The 16,942-nt window shown below is 41.0% G+C and overlaps 1 protein-coding gene across 1 annotated transcript; it reads right to left on the reverse strand.

Annotated features, from left to right (window-relative positions):
- Positions 1-1,473: 1,473 nt before the first annotated feature.
- Positions 1,474-16,810, reverse strand: pom121 (POM121 transmembrane nucleoporin). Its single transcript, XM_014968884.2, has 13 exons — positions 16,181-16,810; positions 14,748-14,954; positions 14,503-14,652; positions 13,281-13,361; positions 12,111-12,282; positions 10,603-10,691; positions 10,438-10,517; positions 9,705-9,823; positions 8,608-8,707; positions 8,277-8,534; positions 4,384-5,850; positions 3,285-3,383; positions 1,474-2,833 (listed from the first exon to the last, which is right to left on the reverse strand). Exons 1-13 carry the CDS (start codon positions 16,756-16,758, stop codon positions 2,733-2,735), a joined length of 3,501 nt encoding a protein of 1,166 aa, XP_014824370.2. The 5' UTR covers positions 16,759-16,810; the 3' UTR covers positions 1,474-2,732.
- Positions 16,811-16,942: the final 132 nt, after the last annotated feature.

Here is a 16,942-nt window from a genome sequence, read left to right on the forward strand (position 1 = left end):
AGAGATTAGGGAAACTCTCAGCAAATGGCTTTCTAAATAAGCAATAACTTTTAAAATATATTATAACATTCATTCATTATATACAGAAATTCTGCGCAGTAGTTCCAATTTGACTCACTCGACGTAATTTATTGTTGCAGTTTGACTTGAATGTCTAAAATGGCCATTTCTGATCTTTCGTAAATGCATCATAAACACCCATGGCAATCTACAGTGCCACCTAAAGGACAGGAATGTAACTGTAAAACCATTTTTTTCCACGAGCAATGCGATAGACACAATTTTTACTGAAATAAACTAAAAACCAGTAAGTAAAATTATATATTCCTAGGAAAATGTTTTCCTATTTATTGGATGGTTTAACACTGAAACATTTTAATCAACTGTTATACCTACAGTGTTATATTTACAAACTTCTCTTTTCCACACAATTTCAACATACTAATTTATCGAAATGAACAGGAAAGAACATTGACAGAAATGCAAGTACTTATCGCTGATATTTGCTCCTGACATTTCTAAAACATATTTTAAAAGTGTTTTGGTTCTCATTTTAATGGAAAATGTCACTGAACCTATAATTACTAATTTTTGAAAAACCCGTCGAATTAAAGATGGTGTAATAAAAATATATATGCAGAAATAAGGCCACCTGCTTATTTTATTCAATCTTGAATGGTGTGGCTTAGAAAACAGCCCTGTGGACTGAAAAATCAACATAAATTAATTCAAAAGTTAGCAAGGAGGGAGGTATGGCTGGAACTACAAGAGGCTATTTTTGCCTTACAGGAGGTTCTGTTTAGGTTAACAGGATAATGCCAAAAAAGAATTAAAAAGCTATAAGTTGAACTGAACTATCAGAAATGTAAGATTTTTAGAGAATGGTGTACACATACATTTATTTCTTGCTTTAGTTCAGTTTAGTTTAGGCATTCTGATTTCTTGTGCAATATTTCTTTAGACAATGCAAAAAATATTTCTATAAAACTATCTTAGGCCTGAATAGTCACAAAATTAGCTATTTTTGGGAACAATACAGTTAAATAATTTGCCAAGATGTTTTTTTTTCTAAGAAAACACCAGCATTAATTCTGGAGCACAGGTAAGTCAAGACGGTTAACTTCTTTCTAAATACATTTCCTAGAAATTCTGAGGTGTGATGGTAGGAAAGGATTCATTTAGGAACACTGCTTGTGTAGAAGTCCTGATACTAGGTCTGCTAAATCATTCTCGAGATTTCTTGGATCACTCTTTGGGAACATAGGACATCTTGGTTGTCATTTTATAGAGTTTTTATGCTAGATAATAGCTGAAAAGTTGATTTTTACCACTGAATACCAGGCTTAGATTATTACACATCCCAACACTGTTTTATACACATTTAAATAATAAAAACAAAAACTGCAAGAAAAAATTACTTAAAGGTTATTTTACCCACCTAATCTCAGAAAAAAAGCACTCATAGCGTAAGAGTTTTATGTGTACAAGGTTGAACATTCATGTCTCAAACTGTGATTTTATTCATTCAGGAAAAAAACCCATCAATACTAACTCAGTTGGTGTTCAGGTTTCACGAGAGAGCAGTCATTACGAAGCAACAAACCATTTTGTTGAAGCAACCAACATTAAAATAATGACAAAAATTCCAGAAACCATGTCACAAAACATTAAAAACAAAACTCCTTGTATCCAAGAGTCCAGATTCAGCCCGTGTTTAAAATACCTGGTTTTAGGATAATATTGTGTAAACTACTGTAACAATGACATTTCTGAAATTAGGGTAATGTGGTGTGCAGATATTCCAAACCATTTGCACAGATCAGTAGCTAAAATTAAAATCCAATCTACGGATCAACAAAAGATTTCAGTGCCTGTGGTTAAAAGAGGTAGTCTGGCACAAACACACTCACACATGTACAAACACACTCAGCATTTAAAGGTGAACTGGAGATCACATATTTTTTTCACAGACATGAAGTTGAACAGTTGGCTTTGGTTTGTCTGCACAGGTCAGAAGTAGTCATCCTAATCACATCCTGACCCGCTACTTTCATCAGTGTTGGCAAATGATTCATATAAACAAAACAAAGATAAGGATTAAAGGAAAAAAGGCCATCCATGGGAGGACTCTGGGAATGCTTGCAATAATGATATGCAACCAAAGCATGAGCATCTGGAAAAAACTACATTAAGACATAAACCAAGTTGCCCTTTAAGTGCAGAAACATCATTCATCCATTTACAAGGTCAGAGAGCCAATTAAAAAAATAATTTAAATGCAATTACATGTTCACTCTTGCCTCATCTGAAGCAGCTGAGCATTTCTCCTGTTTAGACTCATTGTACTGAAACATTCGGTAACATACAAACCAGAGATTACGTAAAAAAATAAATGTCTCAGCTTTCTCCTCTGGACAAAATCGGCAGGAGTGTCCATGAAAGAGAACGAGAAACTTTGGATGTAATTTTTTGTTCAGAATCCAACTCGACTGTCTGTTCTGTCTTTCTTCAAGTATAACACATTGTTGTGGTTGATTCCCTCCTGCTGTGACATTCGCTAACTCCTCTGCTAACTCAGCGCTCCAGGCCAGCACACACTGCTGTTGGACTGGGAGGAAACAAGGGGGAGGAGGGCGGCAGCCTGATTGGAGGATGTTGGAGCTAAAACCATGGAGGCGTATCAGTCAGGCTTGCCATGGTCCTCTAGAAATGGTGTCGGAACGTTCAATCGGTTACTTCTTCCTGTTATGCAGCCTTCGTGCCTGCAACCTCTGACGTGCACCGGACGGCTTTGATCCGGCTCCAATAGAGAAGGTGGGGGTTGCAGGAGACCCTGTGAAGTACAGAAAAAAATAAATAAATAAAAATAAAAACTTCTTTACATTTGGTTCAGACTAATGAAAATGTTCATTTTCTGAGATTAATTTCAAAATGTCTACATTTTCCTAGCAAATTTTTAGCTTTTCAAACTCAGAAACTTCCACGATTTTTTCTCAAACAAATTTCTGAGATTAATCTTAAAATGTCTCAGTTTTTTCTAACAAACACAAATGTCCTTTTCCTTAAAAGGAAACAGGATTTTTTATGAGATGTGGAGAAATTCCAGTATCAAGTGAGAGACAAGACTTTCTGTAGAACACCAAAAGGTTAAAAGGATATGATTTGTACAAATATACCTCAATAAAACATAGCCAAGAATTGGAATTAACATAAATCAGAAGCAGCACTTTCAGGCTTTCAACAATAGGAGACCAGTCTGGAAATGGCTCATCACTATAACCTACCGAAAGGACCAGCATTAAAGCCTTGGACTGGAGTTGCTGGACTTCCAAAGGGAATCGGACCTGGAGTGGCACCCTGGCCAAACGACGGGGTCGATGTCCCTGAGGAGAGAAGCGCACAAAACATTATGATTTAAATGAAAGGTTATTAATATTCTGAAAATCAAGTTATCTTCACAGCCCATTTATCTAATATATCTTTCACTAATTTGAAAACTTAAGCAACTGAAGTCGGTTTTTCTCAGCATGTGACTCGCAAGCTTTTAAACACAGATTACCTCATTTCGATGCCTACAGCAGTGGTCCCCAACCTTTTTACTACCGGGGACCGGTCAAGACTTGGAAAGTTTGCTGTGGCCTGGGGGAGCAGAGGGTTCTGGGGGGGCAGGGGGTTCTGGGGGGGCAGGGGGTGTGTGAACCGTCAGATAAGGCTTCTGCATGTTGGTGTTCCCTCTAAATCCTGAATATACCCTATTTGGGTTGTCTGTGAGGTTTACACTGACTGGGAACGAGAATACAACCTGCTGAATCAGAAAGCGTGGTGACGTGTTACATGTAATTCAACAGGTTTTATCATTTCTCTGCATCAGGAAGTTTGTTGTTTTACCACAAATGATTGCTGACGAAACACCCACATTTCTTTCCTGTTTTGACCACAGTTTTCTCTCCCTCTTTCTTTTTTCTAATCAGTTATGAGGCACAGCGACGGAATCTTAAACTACTGCTGCGCAAGTTACTCAACAGCTTGTTGCTAGGTAACCAAAGAGCGAGTGAGATAGTTGATGCCATCAACTTCAGGTTGAGCAGCTAAAGCCTTTCCTCTGCCTACATATCCCAGAATGCTGTATGGTTCTACTCTGGATCAGATCTGAGTTTTCAGATGCATCATCTATCGATATTAATCGCAATACATTTTGTTACTGATTAACAATACAATTACTGTAATTTCTTTTTAAATCACCCTGCTATGAGGCTACAGATGAAAATTTGCCTCTTTGGCTAAATCTGGCATATTTATATGATGTGTTCATGTTGATAAAGATGCATTGCCCTCTTATAAATAAATAACATTTAAAAATTTCAATTTCAATAAAAACCTCACCAAAAGCTGGCTTGTCTGCAGCAGCACCTGCTCCAAAGCTGAAGCTTCCCATCTGCGGTGCCGTATTACTAGAAACTGGTGTTCCGAACTGGGGGCATGACATACTGGCTCCGAAGTTGAATCCACCAGTCGCAGGCTGAGCTGATCCAGAGGCTGCTGACTGGGCAGCGCCGCTACTACTTCCAAATGGGAACGTAGAAGTGGAGGAGCTCTGAGTCTGTGTTGATCCGCCAAAGCTTGGTGTGACTGAAGGGGCTGCATTGGCACCAAATGCAAAACCAGTGGAGCCGGCGCCAAACGCTGGTTTAGCTGGAGTCCCAAAGGTAGGAGCTGATGTAGCGGCAGCAGCGGCGGGAGCGGGCGCTGCGAAAGTGAATGGAGCTGGTGCTGTGGCGGTGCCAGCAGTTGTGGATGATGCGCCACTGCTCCCAAAGGTGAAGGGCTTCAGGGGAGCCGACGAAGAGCTGAAGGCCGGCTGGGCTGCTGGTGCTTCAAATGCTGGCTTTCCAAAAGTGAATGTGGGCTGGGTGGGGTGGGTGGTGGCGGCAGTCGGAGCCGCAGTTGCAGTGGGAGCGACGGTGGAAACCGTGTTGGCCAGACCAAATCCCCCAAATGAAGCAGTAGTGGTGCTCTGGCTGGATGAGGGCTGACCGAAGGAAAATACTTTGGGAGCTTGGGGATCCGGCTGCGTGGCTCCAAAGCTGAAGTTGCTTGGTTTGGATATTGCAGGAGCAGATGCAGCAGTTGTTGCTGCAGCAGTGGTGGCTGCAGCTCCAAACTGGAACATGCTCCCTGTGCTTGGAGGCTGGACTGAAGCAGAGCTGCAGCTGCTGGTTGTGGTTGTGGGCGGTGCGGACCAGTTCCCAAAGAGGGATTTAACCCCCGGCAGGGTTGCAGGCTGAGTCGTCGTGGCGATGCCAGCTGAAGCATTGTTAAAGCCAGAGAACGAACTGGAGCTGCTGGTCGTCACACCAAACACGGACATGGTGGTGGCAGAGAGGGTGGAGGCTGTGGAGGTGGCAGAGATGGAGGGGGGCTGCGGAAAGATGGGCTTGAAGTTCTGGGGCAGGGGTTTGGTTTCTGATGAGGCTGCAGATGAGGAAGTGGTTGTGGCGGCTGCGAAGATGGGCTTGAACACGGCGGTCAGGAGAGGGTTGGTCGTGCTGATAGGCTGAGAGCTGCTGGTTGGAGCTAGAGGTGGAGCAGTGGTGGTGGAGACTGAAGGAGCAGAGGAGGTGCTGATCAGAGCTGGCAGCCCAAACAGGGTCGGTCCAGTTATTGGTGCAGCAGGAATGCTGGTGGTTGCCTTGGAAACCTGAGCCAGCACCTGGGTGAAGGCAGAGGGTTGGCCCACAGCAGCAGCAGAGGAGGGGGACTGGGACTGAGAGGCAGGTGGGGCGGTAGGGACTGGGGTGGAGGTCTTCAGGGTAAAGGTGGTGGCAGGTGGAGCTGTGGCTGATGCAGACACTAGAGAGACAGCAGGAAGAGAACAGCAGGTTCAAAAATGCATCAAACTACAGTGGAAATGATTGTGATTGATTATTGAAATATTTGTCAACTAATTTAGTAATTAGTTAACAATTTAATCATTGTTAACTGGCAAACACAGCCAAAATTAGACAAAAAATATTAAACTTTTACTTAAAAAAAGCTACTTTTTGTCTGTAAACATGTTCTACTCAGAACAATTCAAGTGGCAGTTTTAACTTCAACTGGTTCAAATTCTGTAACAACAAATTTTTATCTTAAGTACCTTTGCTGCTTCAAGAGCAGAAGAGTCGAGCATCACATGCTGATGTTAGATGAAATTTCCAGCTTTGCTACAAAATGATCAAGCATACACTAAAGATGCTTTTACACTGGCAAGCCACACAGTATCCAGTTAATGTGTGGTTCTGTTCTACCATAGGTAGTGAGGACATAAACGCAGAAACTGTGGTCTACTTTCCGCTGATGTTTACAGCAACACTCAGTAACAGAGAACCTTGAGGTTCTGGTTCTAATGGGCCGAAATGAAACCAGATATTTAATTTTGTCTTATAGAAATCCATTGCTGGCCCAAACATAATGATAAAGGCTCAGATCGGCTGATTATTTCACACACACACACACACACACACACACACACACACACACACACACACACACACACACACACACACACACACACACACACACACACACACACACACACACACACATATTCTGGCACTTTATTTTTTTAAATGTGCAACCTTTTGGATTTAGGTAGTGCAGTCAAAAGATGTAAACCAGTAGCCACACATAAACTTTATTATTAAATTTTAATCCAAATGATTCTGTTCATTACTTTCATGGACAGAATTTCTAGGCGCAGCCGAGGTGTTGAGGGGATCCGTTTTGGTGGCCTTAGGATCACATCTCTGCTTTTTGCGGTTCTCATTGGAGCGGTTCGCCACCGAATGTAAAGTGGCCGGGATGAGGATCAGTGGCTCCAAATTCGAGGCCATGGTCTTGAGCCGGAATAGGGTAGAGTGCCTTCTCCGGGTCGGGGGTGAGGGGTGTCCTGCCCCAAGTGGAGGAGTTTAAATATCTCGGGATCTTGTTCACGAATGAGGGAAGAAGGGAGAGGGAGATCGACAGGCGGATTGGTGCAGCGTCTGCAGTGAAGTGGGCACTGTACCGGTCCATCGTGGTGAAGAGAGAGCTGAGTCAAGAAGCGAAGCTCTCGATTTACCGGTCGATCTACGTTCCCACCCTCATCTATGGTCATGAGCTTTGGGTCATGACCGAACGAACGAGATCACGGATACAAGCGGCCGAAATGGGTTTCCTCCGCAGGGTGGCTGGGCTCTCCCTTAGAGATAGGGTGAGAAGCTCGGTCATCCGGGAGGGACACAGAGTAGAGCTGCTGCTCCTCCACGTCGAGAGGAGCCAGTTGAGGAGGCTCGGGCATCTGGTCAGGATGCTTCCTGGACACCTCCCTGGTGAGGTGTTCCGGGCACGTCCCACCGGGAGGAGGCCCTGGGGAAGACCCAGGACATGCTGGAGGGACTATGTCTCTCGGCTGGCCTGTGAATGCCTTGGGGTTTTCCCCAGGAGGAGCTGGAAGAAGTGGCTGAGGAAAGGGAAGTCTGGGCCTCCCTTCTGAAGCTGCTGCCCCTGCGACCCGAACCCAGATGAAACGGAAGAAAATTGATGGATGTATGGATGGATGAAAAATAAAATTCACACAAGTTAATGTAGTTCCTGTGTTTCACACTATCAACGCAAAACCGCAGCTCCGTCAGAAAGTTGACCACAGCTGCACCGTTTCTCTCTTCTTATTACTACCCGTATTTCAGAGAGACAAGCTGGTAGCAGCGTTGCCAATTCACAGTCAATCTGCTGCAAAAGTTACCATGTGTTCCTATTGCTGCTCCTTAATCTCATAATAAACTCCTCTGTACTAAGCAGCTCTCTGAAAGCAGACGGAGTGACCACAATCCACAGGGAAACGCTAAATGTTGTTTGCAGTTTTCAGGGACGTAAATCACGAGCCAGTCAATGAATGTGCACAGCTGTCAATCAAATCTTTTCTGTGCTGCTTGTACGAACCCTGAAGTAGGACTGAGCCATGCCGGACTTGCTAATGGAAAACGAATCAGGCCGAGGTGGACTGAGACCGTCCTGGTTGGAGGCGTCTAGTGGAAAACCGCCTTAAAGGAAAGTTTTTATTGAATGTTAGGCAATTTTATTTAAAAAATAATTTAATTATTTGTTTATTTGCATATGTTCTTGTATTTTTAATATTGTATAAGAAGGCTTCAGTGGTTAAATGAAAAATTTTCTGAATGTGCAAATTATTTTATCTGATTAATTGATTAATCGTCAGAATAATCAATAGACGAATGGATTAGTAACATAATCGTTACCTGTGGTGGTGTTGGCAACAGACATGGAGCTGGTGGGGTCACTGATCTTCACTTTGAGGGCCTCCAGCAGAGTGCTGGGGCCTGCAGGGGCTGCTGCACTGCTGCTGCCACCAGGAATCGGGTCCAGGTTAATGACTGGAACGACAGAGGTGGATGTGGGCAGAGGAGCTGCCAGGAGGCTGCTCAGTGTGGCCGTGGGTGCAGCAGGTTGAGTTGAGGTGGAGGCTTCTGGAGGCATGGACTTTTCTGGTTCTGAGGCTAAAAGTCAACATTTAACAATAAGATGAAAGAGAAAAGAGATAAAAAATTCCCCAACAAATTCCTTGCTCACCAGGAGTCTCCAGGACTTTCTGGATCTTACTGATGGCTGCCTTTTTCTCTTCGTCCAGATCTCTAGCTGTGATGGTGTAGCCCAGCTCAGGGGGTGGAGGCTGCAACCAAACAGGCATTCAGACTGAAATCTATGTTCCCAAAAATTAGAACCAAACGGTCCAGATACGTCATAAAACTCGTAGAAAACTGCGCACAAGTCTGGGGTCATAAAAATTTAGTTTTTTTCAGAATTTGCTAAATAGTTTTTCAGAGTTTTTGAATGTTTACTAAAGTTTTCCTTTTACTAACTTTTATTCAGGCCATCACCTACAGAGCTGCCGAGAGTTTTAGGCTTTTTTTCCGTTTCCCCCCATAGAACTGCATTTAATTTCTGCAACATTTAATTTCTATACCAAAGGTACCAGCAGTTTTTATTTAAATATATTTTTCTTATTCTGAGGCCAGAAACTATGTGCAAATATCAACATCCCATATAACGGCAGCAATAATTTTTTTGAAAACATTTTCTGTTTTTCTTTATATCAAAACCTAAAAATGGGAATGAAAAAAATACAATAGATTTTCTGCAGTAGATATTTAATTGATCAAAAATTATAGAATGTATTTTTTTTTTGAAAATGTCAGGTAATATTTGCAGCTCATCTCTACACGGTGAATTTGTTGTACAGAAACTAGGTAACATTTTCTATTCACACAATCAAATATCAGGATTTACAGCATCAACAGGTGTGAAATGCTGCTGAGTTGGATGTGAAGTTATGATTTTGGGCTCAGGGTCCAACACTTTTCTGAACTCATATTTCAATAGTTTTTCATTTTTAAGCCACTTAAACAAAATAGACACAAATAATTATTTATGATAGTAATTATTTTTGATAAACATATTTCTTCAGTGATCAGACTTTGAATTTGGTCAAAACGACATAAGAGACAGAAGCAACTTTCAGAAAAAAAATTATATCATATTTGCCTTTTTAATAGTTTCAACTCAGAAAAAACTTAAATGTAATCCCATCTTTTTCCAGACTGTAGGAATCTGTGATGCAAACTAAATGTTTCGTTTAGCGTAAAGTCTGGACATTCTGAACTCCTTACCAGAGAGATTTGATCATCCCGGTTCCTGGACACCAGCTGGATCTTTCTTTTTCTTTTCCCACCGCTTCCAGTTGAGTCTCTAGTTGTGACAGGAACTTTGGGGACTGGAGTTTGTTTTGCTACAAGATAATCAAAGCTGGAAAATTAAAAGAAGGTTCCTACACTTGTCTCATAGTGAAATTCAAGCACTTTTCAAGGTAGAATTTCAAAGTTTTTCAACACCACATTTTGGAGTTAAAAGCAATACAAAAAGAACTAAAGAAGCAAGTTTCAATTCACTATTATATAAAAACATACACTGCTGTATAACATCTTGTGATAGCATTTACAGTCTAAGCAGGGAGAGAGAGAGACAGAGAGAGAGAGAGAAGGAGAGAGAGAGGGGGAGAGAGAGACAGAGAGAGAGAGAGAGAGAGAGAGAGACAGAGAGAGAGAGAGAGAGAGAGAGAGAGAGGGGGAGAGAGAGACAGAGAGAGAGGGAGAGAGAGACGGAGAGAGAGAGACAGAGAGAGAGAGGAGAGAAAGACAGAAAGAGAGACAGAGAGAGAGAGACAGAGAGAGAGACAGAGAGAGAGAGAGAGAGACAGGGAGAGAGAGAGACTCTGTCTCTCTCTCTCTCTCTCTCTGTCTCAGGGAGACAGAGAGAGACAGGAAAGAAGGAAGGATGGATTTATGCATTTCAATTTTACAAGTTCTTGAGCATAAAGGAAGACTGAAGGTAGATCAGACTTACAAGTATCGGGTGTTTTCTCTGACATTGTGTGATCTGATCTCACAGAAGATGCTGAGCTGGGAGACTGGATGTCTTCCTCTCTGTTTATGAAACAACATGTTTAAGACTCAACATTTAGTTATCAGTGTGAATGACTGTTGGCAACCAGACCAGAGAGCAACAGACCTGGCTCTTTTAGAGGCTCCTTCTGGAGTCTGAGAGCGAGAGGATTCAAGGCTGGACAGAGGAGAGCTGGGAGCAGACGGCTTCTTCCACTGTAAGGAGAAAAGGGATGTGAAAACTGAAGAATGCTTTACTGTCAGGGTTTCCTCTACATGGAATGGATCATGGCGCACCGTCAGCAAAATAAAAGGCACCACACCTTCAAACTTAAATTTTGTTTGTAAATGTATATTATTTTTAAAGCACGTGAGAGATATACAAATATAGCATATGTTGCACACTTGTACTAACCATAATCAAAGTTTGAAATGAATTTAAATATTATGAAACATTACAATTTTGTTTATTTTGAAAACCCAAAACATCACAGGCTCCTGCCTGTCTGGCTGTGAAGCTGGCTACTGTGCACGGTTCTTCTCTTAGGAGTGAAGAAAAACTACAGACAGTCTGAAGCAGAAGGAGAGAAAAGGTGAAAGAAAGGTACCTGAAAGAATTTTTAGTTCAAGCCTGTGAAATCAACCCTAATGCGAAGCCATGTTGCATTTGAACAATAAAGTTGTTCAAATGCAACTAATACAGTTTAGGGATGCTCTGATTAGATGTTTTGCTGCTGATACTGATCACATGGATTAGCTGTTAATTTTTCATTTTAGCAGTAGCATGCTAATGCTATACTACTACGTGATCTGGAAAAATGGAACAATGAACTTCACACAATTTAGACAGAAAACATGCAAAAAAAACTTGCAGGCACAATGCAGCAAGTAGTCAGTCAAAACCTGCCATCATTAATACATAATAATACATACATAATACATCAATAATATTCAGTAATGTTTTCAACACCCTAAATTATTCATAAAGTCAAATAAATCTCACAACACTGCCTTTATCAAATAATGTCAAGTAAAAAAGGAATCATTCATTCCAAGTCAAATGCAGGTTGCATTAAAATAAACAACCCTAAGTTCCTCAATCAAAACTTCCTGAGAGCACAGCTAGCTGTCCTGGTTCTGATTGGTTGTTTCTGACCGGAGGTGGAATTCTGTAGAACACAGGGAGGAGATCCATTTTTTCACAGATTATCTCTCATGTCAGGACAGTGAAACTAGGCCTGTCACCATAACAAATTTTGCTTGTCGATTAATTGTCCCAGAAATTATTGTGATAAACAGTAATATTCTCATATTGAGACCATTGTTAACTAATAGCATAAAAATTGCATAACAATGCAAATACACCTACTGAGAGTACATAAAAATATTTTCCAAAGAAGAGTAAGGGATCCAAGGAGGACGCTGAGGTAACATTAAATGGGGATGCTCAATGTTCACCATAGAAATGACAGTGATCTGTACCAGAACATATGTAATATTTAAATATTTTTAACTTTCCTTGTGTCATATTAGTGATTGAAACAAATCTACACTCGCCCAAGAAAGCCCAACCCCACAGTTTAAAAAGAATTGTAGAGAAAACCCTTTATCTCTGCTACGATGACAGCGCTGTACCTGGCTGAGGCCAACTGAGGAGCTGTAGGAGCTTTGGATGGCGTTTCTCCTGGTGCCGGGGGTTCCTCTGGGAGCATGAGCCCCAGTACCGGAGCTGATGGAGGAGGTGCGGGACCTCTTCATGGTGGTCTCATCTATCGCCGAGGTCATGCCTCTTTTTAGGCTTCCTGGTCTGGGAGAAGAAAAAAAAACAGTGACACAAACACTTAGTCCCACATTAACAGAGGTTCCTGAAAAAACATGGAACTGCAAAAACCACAGTGAGGAAGGAAGATGCATGGGCAATGCTCAGATAAATGGATTGCTGAGTGATGAATGAACTGATGGATGGATGGATGGATGGAAGGTGAGACTTTTAAACAGTAGAATGGGGAATAAATAACGGTATTTTGCCATACTATATTTCCTTTTTCCATATTTATCAAAATCCAGAATACGTTTAAAGGTGACCTCAAAAACTTCCGTGAACAGGTTAGGATAGGTGTGTGGACTATGCAAATCATGTTCATTGCATTGTTTGCACAAAATCATTCTTAGATAATGAGATTTTAGTCTGTTCAGTTCAGCCTATTTTGAACTCCTTTCAGAATACGCTGTTCTAGGGCCTCTTGTCACTTTAAATCCAAATAAGCTGCTGCTGGCCACGCTGTCCAACTCAACGTTTACACATGCACTTGAACAGGCTGGAAATATGCAATTATACAATCCTACATCTTTGAAAAGCAGAAGTAGAGCCTCTTCCACAACCAACAAGAATGCAGCAAGTGGTTTCTGAATGACAACCCAAAAATAAAACACTTGTGTGTTCCAGCAGCCATTGTACAGCACATAGAGCAGCAAAACCAGCTGACCAAAAGTTCTGGAGTTTCACTTGGGTTGCAAGGTGATGGGCTGAGCTAGGCTGGGGTTGCTAGGCAATGACTCGGTGTGATTCAACAATTGGGAGAATTTTGTAGTTGCTTGTTTTTTTGGACACCAAAAAACATCAAGTTATTACCAAAAGATGCCTGGGTTTTTTTCTAGGTGCTTGGTCTGTTTTTAGAAGCAGTTGAAACTCAAATGGAAGTACAAAGACGTGCAAAATGTGAATTTTTCATGACAGGTCCCCTTTGAATCAAATTCCAGACTACGCAGAGTCTGTCCAACTTTGGAGATTCTTGACTGACTCACTTGGGGACCAGCTGGGATGGCGTTCCGTTGGGCAGCAGAGGCTCAAAAGCAGAGTGAGAACTTCCATCGCTGTCATTACGCCTGAGGAGGGGAATCAGAACTGATTAGAGAAAATGTAGGGTGTAGGGATGTGTAACGATGCTCTGTATTACTGCCAGTCGATTACATCAACAAGCATAACCGCGATTAGATGGTAGTCTACAGATCTCTATCACAGGTCAAATTTCTATTGTTTCTACTGTACACCATTTATACCGCGCATTCCTAGTAGTGTTAATTAATAATCAATTAATAAGAGTTCAGTAATATAACTCTATACATGATTAAACTGAAACAATTTTGTTTGCTGAAAATCTAAAAAGGTTTTCTTTTCTGTAACAATTCATTGTCCATGAGTAGATTCCAGGTCATACTGTGTGTATAAACAGTATTCAACCCTTTAGTGCTTTAACCAATCATGATCAATATAATTAGGCTTTTTTGACAAAACAAATTATTAAACAAACCTTGAAATATCAGAGAAAATTAATGAGAAAATGACAATTAAATAGAGCGATGCAACATAAAACTACTGAGTGCATAAATATGGTAGGGCTGATCTAGCAAATACTTTTTTGATGACCCAATTAATAATTGGATAGCAAAAGGTGCCTTATATGTAATTTTCTTTAAGAATTCGAACCAGGTAAAGCTGAAATTTGAGGGGTATTATATTTACAGAATTTTTTTCCATCTTAAATTCAAAAGTCAAAACAGTTTTGACTCAATTACTGTTCAGAAAATGCCATGTTTCAGAGTCTGTATATAGTTAATTATTCAATTACTAAATTAGTTTATGATTACTTCAATAATCAACTCATTATTTTAGCTGAGTCTATTCACATGGAGTGGAATGAAGACCTATCTACACAGACTTGAGGCGAGTGAATAGTTATGCAATAATTTATTTAATGTTATATGTTTTTATTTGTCATTATTTTATGGAACTTGGTTTTTACCTTGTAATTTTTTGTCAAAAAAGGAGATTTTGTTGGTCATGATTACTTTGTTAAAGGAATAAAAGGGTGAAATATACAAAGGGATGAATATTTTTACAGATTTGATTGCTCCTCTAACAAAACTACATTTCTCATCTTTTAGAAATAAGAATTAAATACTTTCTAAATCTAACGGTCTTTAAAGAAAAATGGATCCTCTGTCAACTTGATCCAGTCATATTTACCTTCTTTTGCTCCTCTGCTCTGTTGTGAAGCTCCTGTCCTCGTCCTCCACTTCCCTCTTGCGGCTCTCCTTCAACACCCTCAGGACGCTCTCTCTGGAGCAGGGGTCTGCAGAGGCCCGGGTGAGCCCGGCACAGCTTTGATGGTTCACACTAGAATCCAGACCAGACATGCAACTAAACTTCAGAAGACTTGTTTGGAGTTTTCAGTTCAATAACCATAAGACAATTATGAAACAATATGAGACCTGGGGTTCCTGTGGTCTGGTCTTGCAATCTTCACGGTGACGGGGCTGAGGGCAGCTGGGGAGTTACGAGGACTGAGGATGTTCTTCTTTCTGAAGCCGTCCCATTTGACGGGAGGCAGAACTCCCACTGAGGACACACCCAGCTGCTGCAGGGGGTAGTGACGTAGAGGGGTAACGGTGAACCTCCCCGGGGCACCCAGCGTCTCACTGCAAGGAACATAGTGAGGTAAATATCACTTCCATCAAGTAGAAATATACAGCAAAAGTTTCTCTTCGATAACAACAAGTGTGACCAGAATGATAATAAGGCTCCGAGAAGTTTCTGGAAAGGAAAATATTGTCCAAAAAAGCCCGTCAGCTGTTCATTTAGGCTGCCATAGACAACACGATTATATGAATAATTGACATAATTTACAACAGTACAGTAAATAATTTCTTTATGTCATGTCATTTTCTTTTTGCTCTCATAAATTGGAGACAGCTGCTACTCACTTTAACTTTATCTTGTAGAAAATATAAAAATGTTTTGTCATGCAAAAAAATAACATGAAAGACAAACTTAATGAGCTATGGTGTCTTGTAAAGGACATGAAGAGAAAAACGCCACAAAATCTCTGAATGATTCATCTCAAATAATATATTCTATACAGACTACCTATGTCAAACTATTTCCTATCAAATTGCTGGAATAACCTGGTCATTCAGTATCTTAAGCAGCATGACTTCATAATGCTGCTGAACATTGACATGACCAACTGCAGCAACCTCAGATCATAGCGATGTCTCTACAGGCATCACTTCATCAGATCACATGACCTTCTTAAATCACTCCAGATCAGGATTCACCAACCTTTTTGCAACTCAGAGCTACTTTATGAGTACTGAGTAATACGAAGGGCTAACAGTTTGATATACACAGTTTACTTTTAATTATATCACTTAATTATTGATTTATCTATTTTTGGAACAGCTTGGGAGCAACATTTGAAGAAATGAGAGGCTGCTTGTGACTAACTTCTCAACAAAAACAAAAAAGGAGGGTTTGGAAGTTCAAAAAAAATATTCTTAGAAAAAATGTTTTGTGTTTTCTCGTTTCTACTTTTGTGGCTTACTATGCAACTCATTAGAATGGTAAAAGGCTCAAATCCATCAAGCTTGAGTAGTTTCATGAGAAAGTAAATAAAAACGTTGTATTTTTGCCTAGCTTAGTTAGTAACAAAAGTTCACAATTTGATTGATATTTCAAAAAGGCCACGTTTTAAAAGCTTTTATTAATACCTTTCTGCACGTGCGAGCCTTATCTATGTGCTATAATCCAATGTAAGTGAAAGTGAGCAAATTTAAACCCGCCAATAAACTTTCATCTCGAGGATGAATGAGTTAGAAATGCTAAAGGAGGAGGTAGACACGTCTCTATATTCTTGTTTAATTACCCAGTGAATGAAAGTCTCCTGTTCGGGGTATAGACAGCATGGTTGGGTCTGGCCAGCCTTTCCCGCAGCTGGTCTCGGGGGTTTCTCCCGGCTCTTGGCCTCCCAGAGTCGGCGGTTGGACTTTCGGGTTTCCCGATATAACTCCCCATGAGAAAATCCCGGGGGCTGAAAAGAAATGAGTCGCTTGACAAGGCTTCCCTTCGATAAATCCCGGTTTCACTAGGTCTTTGTCTTAAGTGTCCCTCTGTTTCTCTGTGCTCAGCTTTGTAGCTGCTGATGCTCCTCTTCGGTTTTCCCCGCGTAGCCAACGACACGCCGGTCGTCTTCAATCCCGGCAACCAGCCCCGGAACACGGCTGGGATGTGTAGCCCACCCCGAGGATTCGGGCCTAACCTGGCGGGAAGATGTTCTCCACTGCGATAGTAAAAGGCAAAACAGCAGACTGATAGAATTAAAGTTCCGTAAAAAAAGATAGGTATATAATAAAACACTAGCAAAACTAGGCATAAAACAGAGAAAAGCGCTAAATGTTTCTCTCTAGGTGACATGGCGGTAGCGCGCCGCCTGACGACTCTCATATCTCTTCATGCTGCTTTGGGAAGTTTCGGTGCGCCAGCGCCCTCTACCGAGCAAAGCCAGGAATCATAGTCATGAATAAAAACACTAATTTAAACCCTTTTTGAAGAATGTCTTGTTTACAACTGTTAAATAGCTTAGTTCATTTATAATATATATATATATATATATATATATATATATATA

The sequence above is a fragment of the Poecilia mexicana genome, unplaced genomic scaffold (assembly GCF_051168715.1).
Source record: "Poecilia mexicana isolate PSO_F unplaced genomic scaffold, ASM5116871v1 scaffold_14, whole genome shotgun sequence".
Lineage (NCBI taxonomy): Eukaryota > Metazoa > Chordata > Actinopteri > Cyprinodontiformes > Poeciliidae > Poecilia > Poecilia mexicana.

Bases quoted from the DNA above. Each gene is read 5' to 3' on its own strand.
- pom121 (XM_014968884.2), bottom strand. From the start codon at position 16,758: ATGAGAGTCGTCAGGCGGCGCGCTACCGCCATGTCACCTAGAGAGAAA. The intron at 13,362-14,502 runs GTAAATATGACT...TCCCCTCCTCAG, and splicing joins GAGCAGAGGAGCAAAAGAAG to GCGTAATGACAGCGATGGAA. The intron at 5,851-8,276 runs GTAACGATTATG...CTGTCTCTCTAG, and splicing joins TGTTGCCAACACCACCACAG to TGTCTGCATCAGCCACAGCT.